At 36.9% G+C, this 14,085-nt stretch overlaps 1 protein-coding gene across 6 annotated transcripts in view; it reads right to left on the bottom strand.

Annotated features, from left to right (window-relative positions):
• The window catches only part of SOAT1 (sterol O-acyltransferase 1), a 61,584-nt gene that overhangs the window by 35,052 nt on the left and 12,447 nt on the right, over positions 1-14,085 (bottom strand). For all 6 annotated transcript variants that reach the window (XM_005217031.5, XM_005217032.5, XM_059875260.1 and 3 more), the window contains 1 exon segment: positions 605-663. In XM_005217031.5, coding sequence (XP_005217088.1) covers positions 605-663 — 59 coding nt within the window.

The raw sequence follows: 14,085 nt of genomic DNA, 5'->3' as shown, positions 1-14,085 counted from the left end.
GTCTTCTCCAACACCACAGTTCAAAAGCATCAATTCTTCAGCGCTCAGCTTTCTTCACAGTCCAACTCTCGCATCCATACATGACCACAGGAAAAACCATAGCCTTGACTAGATAGACCTTTGTAGGCAAAGTAATGTCTCTGCTTTTAAGTACGCTATCTAGGTTGGTCATAACTTTCCTTCCAAGGAGTAAGCGTCTTTTAATTTCATGGCTGCAATCACCAGGCTTCTAAATTCAATTCAAGGCTTCTAAATTTCATCTGCAGTGATTTTGGAGTCCAAAAAAATAAAGTCTGACACTGTTTCCACTGTTTCCCCAACTATTTCCCATGAAGTGATGGGACCAGATGCCATGATCTTAGTGTTCTGAATATTGAGCTTTAAGCCAACTTTTTCACTCTCCTCCTTCACTTTCATCAAGAGGCTTTTTAGTTCCTCTTCACTTTCTGCCATAAGGGTCTGCATATCCTGTTCATCACAGGATAATGTCAACTGATAAGAAAAGTAAATAGTTCTTTAAACAGTTTAGCATTAAAAACTGCACTGAATAAAACCATTTACCCTAAAATCTACATTTTTGTTTCTGGAAGAGAGAATTACTTACCTCTGCCTCTGCTGTCAACTTTATCTTCTTTGATATCAACTGTTTTAAGTCAACCCGACCTAAGTAAAGAAAAAATGTAATTTTTAAGTAGATAGGAGAGCTACCCATCAACATTATTTAAATCATGAACTTAAAAAACAAGCAAAACATGACCAAGTACAAACTTTGGTAAAACCACAAAACATAACACAACTTTTAAAAAGGAAGCATAGGCAATATAAATAGAAGGAAATTTATACATAAAAATGGTAAGCTGAAAAAAGAACACTATTATAGGTACATACCATGCTTACAACTGTATTAATCATAAGATGCTACAAAATCCAATTCTGACAATAACAGGAAATTAGATTCTCTGACGGAGAAGGCAATGGCACCCCACTCCAGTACTCTTGCCTGAAAAATCGCATGGGCAGAAGAGCCTGGTAGGCTGCAGTCCATGGGGTCGCTAAGAGTCGGACATGACTGAGTGACTTCACTTTCACTTTTCACTTTCATGCATTGGAGAAGGAAATGGCAACCCACGCCAGTGTTCTTGCCTGGAGAATCCCAGGGACGGGGGAGCCTGGTGGGCTGCCGTCTATGGGGTCGCAGAGTCGGACACGACTGAAGCGACTTAGCAGATTCTCTGCATAGATCCTGTAACTATGACTAGTAAAATGTACAAGCAACAACAGAAAAATCAGATAAGTTGGATTTCACTAAAATTTTTAAAAAATCTTTTCTGCTCCAAGGGATATTATCAAGAAAGTTAAAAGACACAAAATAGGGGAAATACTTGCAAATCTGATCAGGAACCTGCATACAGAACACGTAAACAACTCTTACAACTCAACGGAAAAGACAAACAGTCCAATTTAAGTGTCTGAATAGACATGTCTCCAAAAACGATACACAAATGGTTGATACCATTTGAAAAGACGTTCAATATCACTGCCATCAAGAAAATGCAAATCAAAACCACAAATATTGCTTTTTTACATCCAGTAGGATGGCTGTAAGTGCTGGTCACTGTACACCTCAAGCTTATACAATGTTATGTGTCAATTATCTCAGCAAAGCTAGAAAGAGCTGCACCAGCACGAAATTTTGAGAAGGACTGGATGTGACAACTGTTCTGTTACGCAATTAGAGAAGTGTTAATACATGCTTGTAAAAATGAAGTTTGTAAGAGTGGAACTACTTGGTACAAATAAAACAGTTTAAGTGAGGAGGAAAAATTTTGACCACAATACGGAGAAATTAAAACCCTCTCACACTGCTGCTGAGAAGGTAGTGCTTTTGAAAAAGTCTGGAACTTCCTTAAAAAGTAAATACTGAGTTATTACCGTATGAGCCAGAAATTCCACCTCCTAGGTAAACACACAAGAGAAATGAGAACAGACTCCCTGTTTTCATTTATAGAAAAATTTTAAAAATCCAAACCCCCTGCCCCCACAAAACTCTAACAAAATCACCCACTACCCTATGGTGTTTGAGTAACTAATATTTTGGTAAATATCATCTGTTCTTTTACTTTGGTAAATATCAAATAGTAATATTAAATATTATAAATATACATATTATAAAAATGGAGTCATTACGCACACTGTTTTCATTTGTTAGACTGTTAATATCTGCATGTCTTACATAGTCTTCTATGTCAATTTTATTGGTCTACTATTTTTATGACTGAAATAAAACTTATTTAATCCTCTATTTATATCTTTTCACAATAATCACCTTGGAAAAAAGGCATGGAGAATGTGAAGGTCCAAAATACATCTAATAAAAGCCCTAAAATGAGAGAAAAAACTTGAAGCAGTAATGGCTGAAAACTTTCCACAAGTGTTAAAAAATGCCAGTCCTCAAAGGAAGATCAAAGAATCCCAAGTTGGGTAAAGATATATGATAGTAAAACTGTATAATACAGAGTTTTTTTTAATTTATCTTTTACACAAAGGTTTATTTTAAAGCAAACTACAAAAGGCCCTTGAAAGCAACAAGAAAGAAAATATCACCTTCAAGAGAACTGCGATTATGCTGGTATTGACTCATCAATACCAACAACAGAAGAAGCCAGAAGGCAGTGAAGTAATACCTTTAATCGTTGATAACAGTGGAATTTATGACTGGGAAGGAGGCTGGAGGTCATACCATGAATGGTCTGTATCACAACAGCTTTGAGGAAATTAAGAATTTTAAGCAAAAGAATAAATGATCTGATATTAGAAAAGTCCACCCTCTGGCAGGAGAGAAAGAAAGGATCACAGAAGTGAAATGCAATAAATCCTGACAAGAAATAATACTGCCATAAGTCAAAACAATGGCACTGGGAGTGGAAAGATGATAAGTTTTGATGATATGGTTCCTTATCAAACTGGTACCTTATTAGGCAAGAAATATGAAGGTGAAACAAATATCCACTTGATTTTTCTATCAGTTGTAAAAAATACTTTTATTTAGCTCTCTACTATGATCAGACCATGGATTCACAAATAAATGAATACAGAAGCTTCTTTCCTTCAACTAACGACCACAGGGAGATGGGGAAGAAGACACCAAAGATTAATTCTCACTACTGTGCATCACTTCCAAAAGGAATGTGTCTATCCATAAATAACATCACCACCATTTCAAACTGGTTTGATGAGTCAAGAGATTGGAAAGCTGGGAAACTTTTTCCCAGTTAGACTAGAATCTCTGAAGGCCCCACTCCAAGTAATAGTAACGTTCTATAAAGTCAGAGAAAAATACATTTAAAATTCATTTTCTTTCACCTTAAAATTAACCTCATATAACATTCAGAAGAAAATTACTTTCCTGCTATCCACCAAAACTTAACTGTCATAAAAATCAAAAGAATAATGCCATAAAAGCGAATATCCAATGATTTAAGGATCTATATACAGACAACCAACCACCTGAGTAAACTCAAGGCTTCTAAATTTCTAAAATGTTGACTCGGAAGTAGTGATAAACAAGGTCTGAGTGCCTTGCAGTGTCTGAAATATCTGTCTAAATCATTAATATCACTGTTAACTGATCATTAACTGTTAATACCTACTAGTAGACCTAAAGATAAATCCTTAAAGAACACTACTCTCGATTTTTTTTTTCCTAACCTACTGATTTCTAAGAAGTCAGGCTTGAGACATTTATCTTCATTAATACTACCTCACACTTGTAGAATCTACGACATTGAACTGAATATTTAAAAACGCACTCCCTGAAGTATCAAAAATCTAATCTGAACCAGTTTTAATGAAGACCTGCCTAAAATTAGCACCTTTTAAAAAGAGAAAAAGACTGTACTATACATAATCTTTATGTTAAATAAAAGATTACTGTACTGTGCTATTATAATACTTTTATTGATATTAAAATGTAAATGAGAGCAATGGGGCCTATACTAAACAGCTCCAGAAAGTTATGCTTTTCTACCTGGGCTGCTTCTTCACGACTTTTCACTAAATCTGACTCCTGTAAAATCCTATACTTATACGACTAGGCCAAATTTATTGCCAGTGTTACCCAGAAGGAAAAGACAAATAACCAAACTTATTAAATTAGTAACTCACTTGTTCATTCAATTATATATTTACTCATGATGTAAAAATCCTCTGAGAACCCAATATATTCAGGGTATTAGGCATGTATTTCAACTGCCCCCTCCTTTAGGCTCTCAGTAGAAATATGCAAACACAGATAATTACAATACACAGAAGGGCTGTGGAATCGTGAGGGTGGAGTGAGCTTTTGCAGAGGAAGTCAATATTTGATATTTGAGTCTCAAATGATAAGGAAAATTCACAGTGAACAGGTACTCGGAAAGATTATCTCAGGCAATGGAAACAGCATGAAGACTTGTAAGGACTTGGGTCTTCTGGGACTTGACCGTGAGTCAAATGCCTCCAGGTGCCAAGCTCTCTTAGCTTTACAATACTGTACTTACGTCTCCTGCACTGGCAGGTGCGTTCTTTATCACTAGTACCACCTAGGAAGCCCTACTGTACTTAACAGAGGCTTGTGCTAAAGGGCAGCTTTTAATTCCTTACTTTCTAGGTTACCAGTTACTGTCTAGATCAAAGCTGTCCAACAGATACATAAATGTGAACCACATATGTATTTTAAAATTTCCTAGGAGCCACGTGAAAAAGGAAAAACAGATGCAAGTGAGTCTTTGAAATGTGGTATGTATTTTACAACTATAATATTAAATCAGTTCAGACTAGCAACAGTTCAAGTGTTCAACCACACCATACTGAACAGTATAGTCCTCGATCAGGGATCAGCAATTTTTTTTCTGTAATGGGCCAGAGAGAACTTTAGGTTTGGGGGGCCACATGGTCCAGAAGCGCTACAGGCATAAATGAATGAAAGTGGTTGTGTATGACAACTTCTGTTCTAGATGGCTAAATTTACTCTAAGTCTGGCTGACATACACGCACAGTTTCTTTTTATAATCTCATGGGACTATGGTGAACAAGGCTGGTGCTTCCCTCACAAGGGTATGTGTCTCATTCCCCTTGCCAGAGACTGCTTCAAGAATGGGCACGAGTACTCAGTTAGAGATGGCCCACTTATAGTTACTGAGAAGAGTTTAGAAGGAACTTTTTTATAAATGTGTCAACAAATTTAAGAAAAACAACAAAAGATGGTGTAGATTTTAGGGCTAGTAACACACAACCAAAAACTGCTACTATCCTGAAAAGCCAAGGAAAGCCAAAGAGAACACTTTGGAAAGAACTGAATAGAAGTGATGGTTACCCAGCCCAAAGGAAACTGACATTACAAAAACACTCCTTACTCTCTGCCCTTGGATCTCCTATCAGGGCTGTCCAACCCAACCATGACCAAACCCTCCCAGAAACAAGAGGGCATGGGAGCCATTGGATTGATTGTGCCCTGGGAGGCTGACGCTATGGACTCTAAGTAGGGCAGAAAAGAATAAAGAGGCAAAAGGAAGACAGCCTAATTTATAACCTAGTTCTGGCCAATGAGATATGAGAAGTCTGTTGGGCAGTTTCTAGAAAAGATTTCATTGCTCTAAAAAGAAACATAAGGAAACAGATTTTCTTCTCATGGAAATTATTCTTTTGCTTTCCCAGTTTTCTTACCCAGCCAAGAGTTACTAACCCTCTGTCATTATTTCCATCCTTCCCTCATCACCACCACCAATTTCCTGAACCTGCCAAGCCATATCCCAATCCCAGATATTGCCTATCTGCTTTTTCTGATTCTGAATTGCCACACCTTGCAGAAATAATATAGAAAATAGGCCCACTATATAAACTGATGCTGTCAAGTCTTAACCAGGCCTACAATAAAAAATGTAGTATCTGTCTTTGCCTCTTGATGAATTTCTGTAACATTCATCACAAGCATAGATCCAAACATTTTCCACCTTTTTCAAGTCCCAAGCTTACCAGGCAACCTTACCTTCAATTGATCATTTTAGGTGCCAACTCCTAAAATATCTTGTATTTTAATGTTCACTATCTTTAATCCTCTTCTCCACTACTCCTGTGTCAGAGAAAGGGGTAGCCCATCTCTTTTTCAAGACTAACCCTTTAAACTATTGCCTTGATCCTTTTTAAGTCTTTTGAGAAACTGTTCAAATCATTCAACACATTGAGTAGTTTATAGCACCCACATTACACTCAGAGACAATGCAGTCTTTAAAATTTTGCTGAAATTATATGGATGTCATCAGTGGTACTCAAAATCAAATCTGTGAATTTTTGTCCAGTAGTACATGTTTACTTATCATTTTAGAAACAAATATGTAACTAAAACAAGCCTATGACTTTACAGAATTTATTGCTTAGGAGGAGGACTTTTCAGTGATCTTTATAATAGTAAATAGAGTACAGAGATAATGGCAAAATTAAAAATAACTGAAATTTTGGAAACAATGCCCTTTGGAAACAAATGGCAGCTCTTTCCAACGAACCTCATCTTTTGTGACCCATGCTGTTCTTTTCAATAAATGTCCTAGAAAAATGATTTATACTTTCTATCTTCACTTTCTCACTAGTAATTCATCCCCAACCTGTTTTTGTAACTCCTTCTTTTCTGGAGTCACTATGGTCTCCAAATTTCCAAATCCTCATCCTTGTTAAACTTGCTGCAAGAAGTTCCCTGGAGGCCTAGTGGTTAGGATTCTGGACTTTCACTGACAAGGCCTGGGTTCAACCCCTGCTTGGGGAATGGATATCCTGCATGTCACGTGGTAGGGCCAAAAAAATAAAAACTTGCTGCAAAATTTCAATATTTATAAAATGTTGATCATACCTCATCACATTTATTCTTTATAACAACCCAGTGAAATAAAAAGATAGCTAGGGGCTTCCCTGGTGGCTCAGTGGTAAAGAATCCATCTGCCAATGCAGGAGACATGGTTTGATCTCTGATCTGGGAAGATTCCACGTGCAGAGGCGCACCTGAGCCCATGCGCCATGGCTGCTGAGCCTGTGCTCTGGAGCCCAGAAGCTGCAACCAGAGAAGCCACTGTATACAGAGGCCCACGCATGGCAACTGGAGAGTAGGCCCTGCTCACCGCAACTAGAGAAAAGCCCGTGCAGCAACAAAAACCCAGCACAGCCAAAAATAGATAAATAAAGGACAGCTGGTGTCATTTCTATTTTCAAAACAAAGAAATCAGATTCAAAGACACCAACCATCTTGCCCACAGTCTCATGACCAGTAAATAAATGAGCCTGGGGGAGGGAGGAGGGTTCAGGATGGGGAACACATGTATACCTGTGACAGATTCATTTTGATATATAGCAAAACCAATACAATATTGTAAAGTTAAATAAAATAAAATTTAAAAAAAAAATGAGCCTGAAGTAAAACCCATCTTCTGATCTCTAGCCATAGAGATCAGGAAAAAAAAATATTGATCAGTCATAAAAAAGAATGAAATTATTCCATTTGCAGCAACATGACTGGACCTAAAGCTTATCATACTAAGTCAGAAAGATAAATATCCTATGGTATCACTTGATGTAGAATCTAAAATGTGATACAGATGAACTTACTTACAAAACAGAAACAGGCTCACAAACTTTCGGTTGTGGGGGGAAATTTCAATCCGGGGAAGGGACAGTTTGGGAGTTTGGAATGGACACGTACACACTGCTATACTTAGAATGGATAACCAACAAGGACCTACTGTATGGCACTGGGAACTCGGCTCAATGTTATGTGGCAGCATGGATGGGAGGAATGCTTGGGGGAGAATGGATACATATATATATACATACATACATACATACACACACACACACACACACGCACACACACACGGCTGAATCCCTTCCCTGTTCACCTGAAACTACCATAACATTGTTGATGGGCTATAGCTCAAAACAAAGTAAAAGTTTTTAAAAATTCATTAGTTACAATTTAAAAAATCAAGTGCTACTTATAGTGACTAAATTCTTAAAGATGACTAAGGACTACATGGTAGTGACTAATAACCATGTTTCAAGTTTCACTTCTTTTAGCTAGTGTTTCTTTGTATCTTTGTGGTAAAGTACAGAATTAGCTAATGCGTAGGCACTGACTAGCAAGTTTTTACTTCCTAGAGAATTTCAAACTCATTTTAAAATCCTGGTTATTTTCTAAAAAATTCTCATTGACTATACCACAGAAACCTTCATCCCAACTTTACCTTGCTCTCCACATAGATATATATAATCTAAAACCATCATGGGAAAGCCATCTCTATGTCCATAGGATGGATGCGTTTAGGAGTAGTCCTTGAAAGAATCAATCATTTATCAATCTTAGAAGCAAAAGGGGAGATTAAAAAAAAAAAGTATAATCCATCTAAATCCTCTACTGTTCCACTGACCTCAAAAAACCTTTCAAAATTCTCTACTAGTCACATCTACACTACTGCAGAGAAATGGAATCTGAACTAGAAATGAGGGTGATAAGTATTATACAGAAAAGGAGATTTAATAAATAATGTTGAAACAATTGGGTAGCCATTTCAAAAAACTGTAAATTAGATCCCAGCTGACTTATTATTAAAAATAAATTCCAGATGGATCAAACATTGAATCTTAAAAAACCCATAAAGGTAAAAAAAAAATCATCCATGTTCCTTTTTCATAATTTTGGATGATTTCTAAGCATGACAAGACATCTAAAAGCAATACAAGAGCTATGTGATCACATAAAAACTACACATGCACACTATCAGCAAAGTCAAAAGATAAACAGTTAAAAATACTCATAGTGTATGATAGTCAAAGGGAGGAACTGCCTTAACATAGAAAGAACTCTTCACAAAAACAAAAGAAAAATAACAGCCATCTGATAGGGAACAAAAATGGGCAAAAAATAATGGACAGGGCTTTTGAAGAAAAAATATAGTATATATATGGAAAAAGTTTTCTGCCTCATAAGTCATAAGAACAAATTCATGCTATATGACACTGTTTTCCACCCTTCAAATTAGCAAGCTTAAAAAAAGATTAGCAGACATATTAACAAGAGTACAGGGAAACAATATAGATGGCAGGATAAACTGGTATAACATTTTTAAGAAAGACAGTAATATCTAAATTTTAAAAGAAAAAACTCTTTGATCCTGCGATTTCACTTTAAAGAATGTATCCTACAAGTACAAGTAAGCAAGGACATGGTTTCAAGGATGTTCTCTGCAGTACTTTTTATAGTCTAAATTCGTGGAAGCAACCCAGATGTCCACCCAAAAGGGACAAGTCAAATTACTAAGCATTTATGCAACAGGGTTCTTTTGTAGCTCAGATGGTAAAGCCCCTAACAGCAATGCAAGAGACCCACTTTGATCTCTGGTCAGGAAGATGCCCTGGTGAAAGGAATAGCAACCCATTCCAGTACTCTTGCCTGGAGAATTCCATGGACAGAGGAGCCTGGCAGGCCACAGTCCATGGGGCTGCAAAAAGTTGGACTGAGCAATTTTCACTGTGCAACAGAAGTGCTACACAGATACTTTTAAGACAACTTCACTTACATATATTGAATTTAAAAGTTTAGAAAAAGCAAATTGCAGAAAAGATCCCCAATATGATTCCACAAGTAGGAAAAAACAGAAAAGCAAAACAGAATTACTTAAGGGAAGAATTATTACTTTATAACCTTCCACAATATTTGATTTTTTTAAAAAATAACATACATTATTTAAAATTTTAAAATTAATAAGCACAGTTCAGCCATTTGTTTCTTAATTAAATCAAACTGTTTTTACTTCTTCAACAAGGACAACTGAAGAGGAAATAGTCCCAATCTATCATGAGGACAAAAGTAAGTTCATCTATATCTTAAAGGTATAATATTGGTAAACTGCAAAGGCAATAAATGGACATACCAATCTCACCTGGTCTATAATTTTTAAGCTATAAACAGATTTCTATCCTACAACTGAAATAACCCTGAACTACACTACTCAACCAGAGCTAACTTTGATTTATTTTTTGTCACCACACCTGCATCAACTGTATGTGTTGCCCATATACGCAATGAGAGGAATTGGTCCTATTACCATTAAACTTTTACAATATCATATAATCTTATTTTAAAATCAACAGAGATAACTTTTAATAGAAATGTTAGAAGGTTTGTCATAGATTAAAAAATTCCCAGCTAGTGTATTATATAGCAGGGAGTTCCTAAATCTACTTCGGATCTGCAACAGAAGAGCTGCCAGCACCATCAGCAAGAAGATAAACGAATACCTTTCTGAACTTAGTGAAAGAATGCTTTAACAGCTGCTCTCCTTGGTTTTGCCTAAGGAAAAAAAAATCTAAGTATGTCTGACGGCTATAAGTCATCCATATAGGTACTGGGTTGGCCAAGAAGTTTGTTCAGTTTTAAATAAAAATAAGACATATTTTTCATTTTCACCAAGAACTTTATTGAACAACCTATTCACTAACGGAACCAACCCAGTAAGCAGTCAGTCAATGACTGCATATATAGTTAGACTCCAAACCCTATCCGCTTATTTCCTTCTGCCTTTCCAATTTTGTCCTCTTGTCTGTAAAAGAAAAATAAAAACAGCACAAATCCATCTCTGAACTACCTTCTCACCCCACAATCCTCTACAAAAATGAACAAAACACCACACACATAACACTGTACAGTCTTAAGTCTATGCCTTTGAAACCCATTCCTTTCTACCTGGCTTTCTTAAAAGCCCCTTCCCAGTCTCCTCCTCAAAGATCAAAGTGAAATTCTACCTCCTCTGTGAGACACTCCCCTTCATTCTAAAGCACTGTCCCCCCTACTCCCACTGCAGGTGGTCTCCTATACCATTTAGTCACTGTATTTATTTAATTCCTTTTTTTAACATAGGACTGTTAACTCACTCTTTTGACCTTAAAAGCTATAAAAAGTACTAATTAATATTCAATAACTTTATTGCTGCTGGTAATTATGCCTCATTGTACAAAGCCTTTTTTCAAGTAAAGTGGAATCTGTCATCTCTCAAATGCCATAGAGTTTATTCAAAAGGTTACATAACATCCATGACTGAAGAAAGGCTGAAGAAATAAAATAAGCACTCTCATATTGCTACTTGGGAGTGCAATATTTCCGGAGGGCGATTTGGCAATACTCAGCCCCAAAATCTTACAGGCATTTATTCCCACTGACCTAAAAACAATTTCTAGAGGCTTCTCTGGCAGTGCAGTGCTTAAGACTCGGTGCTTTCACTACAGAGAGCATAGGTTCAATCCCTGGTCAGGGAACTAGGACCCTGCATGCTGCCTGATGGGGCCAGTTCAGCCAAAATAAATAAAAACCATTTCTAGGAATACAGCCAAGGAAAAAATCATAGACACATGAACTTCTGTTTATCTGTACTTTCTAAAACAAACATGTTTTGGTTTTACCCTAAGGGGAAAAAATGTGTTCTCAATCTACTTAGTTGATTAAAGCTCTACCTAGACCAGTCAGTTTTATGATTAGATGCATAAACTGAATGAAGGTGCCAAATTACACAAGAACAATGATATTCACTTTTTTTCATCTATTTTTGCCAAGAGACTCTCAATTTTTACATAAGGCAGGTTGTTCTCTCTGTTCAAACATTTATGTACGTATCACAAAGAACCCTAAAATCAAATAACTAGAAGTCTACTAACCAAGTTAATATTTGTTAAACACTTAAAATAGTGCCTGGTATATGATAAACTATTAGTAGTTATTATGATGTATGCTCAAGTCACTGAGTCATGTCCAACTCTTTGCGACTCCACGGACTGTAGCCTGCCAAGCTCCTCTGTCCATAGAATTTTCCAGTCAAGAATACTGGAGTGGGCTGCCATCTCCTCCTCCAGGGGATCTTCCAGACCCAAGGACTGAACCTGCATTTCCTGCATTGGCAGGAAGATTCTTTACCAATGAGCCACCTTGGAAGCCCCATTTATCATCATATTACCTTTACTCATTAATCAGCTATCAAATGAACAATGTAGCAAAATAAAAGGCAGTGAAAAATAGGTATTATCTGTAAATTAATAGACAGATAGACAATGTTCTCAACCTGATAAAGGGTACCTGCAGGAACCAACTGGAGAAGGCAATGGCACCCCACTCCAGTACTCTTGCCTGGAAAATCCCACGGACGGAGGAGCCTGCTTACTCCCCCAAAGTGAATCATTGTTAAAGTAAATGGAGAAACACTATTTTCAGATCAGCATTACTTACATTAAAACAAGGAGAAGCTCAGACTTCTTGTTTCAGGCTAAATAATTCAATTTTCATTATCTGCACTAAAATCTGAACCGATTAAAACTTAATGAACTAAGACAATAAGGAGTGCTGAAAACATGTAGAAGTTATGCATGTTTAAATACATGTATAAAGTATTTTATACATGTGAAAGAGTGAAAGCAAGGTCCTTGTAAGCCCTGCTCAGGGGCCCATGACTGATCAGACTACTTCACTACAGGGCAAGAAACAAGCTTCTGTTGAGTTTTACTAATTACCAGGACTCTGCTAGGTGCTTTAAGTTTTCTGTCTTTATATTAAAAAAAAAAAAAAAAAAGAGACACAGAGAGAAAATCATCCGATAACAGAAAGTTTCAATAAAAATAATGTGATTTAGCACCCAGTCCCTAAATCATGGAAGGGGAAGGTTTCTAACCAATGTTGGCTCACCATTTTGCACAATTTTCACATTTCTAAAACTAGCTCATGTGCAAATATAAGTATTTCATAAATAGCTAATTAAGAGTCCAACAATCAATAAACTTCATTATGCAAACTTAAGCAACAACATTTATATTCTTGATCCAGTGGCTGCATTTAATTTACAATTAAATTTGAACAGGAAAAGCAAAAGCTTTTCTTTATGAAAAAAGTCTTAGGATGCCAAAGATAACCTATCTCAAAAAGTTCCACACCTATCTGTTAACCAAACAAGCTTCAAATTTCAAATCCTCACTGAAATCAAACCTATACAAATGTCACAGCAAAAATAAATAGCCTGATGCAATAGATGACAACAAGTGAAGTTGTGTTTACCAGTCTATCAGTCTTAAGCATAAACCTTGACCTTAACAAACAAGTACTGTGTCAGTCTTCTTTGCATTCATGTTAAGCAAACCTGGACATGAGAACTAACACAATTTCCTCATCTGTCTCTCCCAAGATTTTTACCTAGGTTATGTACCCTGCTAATTATGCTCATTATGCTAATGTCAGCTATTAAAAGAGTAATTAGTAGCACTTATTTCTAATAATCTAATTATGTTAAAGCGGAGAGAGGGGTTCTCATGCACTTAACTTGGAGCTTCACAAGGGCAAACACATCTGTACCGATCACTGCTGGAGCTGCACCACTTAGCAGAACACCAGTAAATACTGATAGGAATCAGGCAGTTGAAGAACTGAATAAGATGAATGAATGATGTCTAAAACATAGTAGATACCCACAAAATGTTCAATGAATCACTTTAAAAGGGCTTATTTTTTAGTTTCTTTGTTATCAAATACATAAAACTAAACCATACACTGCAAACTCCACTTTCATCAGTAAAGCTCACCTCTATTATGAGAGGTGCAGCGATTCACATACCAGTATCACAAGCAGTATCAAAAGCGGCTCTGACTGGTAACGAAACCGAAGTGTTCCTTTCTATTCTCTTAATTTCTTTCTCTCCTCTGCACTTTACAGTGCCTGCCAGCATATCCATTTTTAAGAGCTTAAGAGGGACTTTCCTGGTGGTCCAGTGGTTAGGGTTCCAAGCTTCCACTGCAGGAGATGCAGGTTTGATCCCTAGTTGGGGAACTAAGATCCCGCATGCCTCACACCACAGCCAGTTAAGAGCTGCTGCTGCTGCTGCTGCTGCTAAGTCGCTTCAGTCGTGTCTGACTCTGTGCGACCCCATAAATGGCAGCCCACCAGGCTCCCCCGTCCCTGGGATTCTCCAGGCAAGAACACTGGAGTGGGTTGCCATTTCCTTCTCCAATGCATGAAAGTGAAAAGTGAAAGTGAA

The sequence above is a fragment of the Bos taurus genome, chromosome 16 (genome assembly GCF_002263795.3).
Source record: "Bos taurus isolate L1 Dominette 01449 registration number 42190680 breed Hereford chromosome 16, ARS-UCD2.0, whole genome shotgun sequence".
Taxonomy (NCBI): Eukaryota; Metazoa; Chordata; class Mammalia; order Artiodactyla; family Bovidae; genus Bos; species Bos taurus.
Note: the sequence above shows the minus strand (reverse complement) of the source record. Positions and strands in the feature narration are given on the sequence as shown.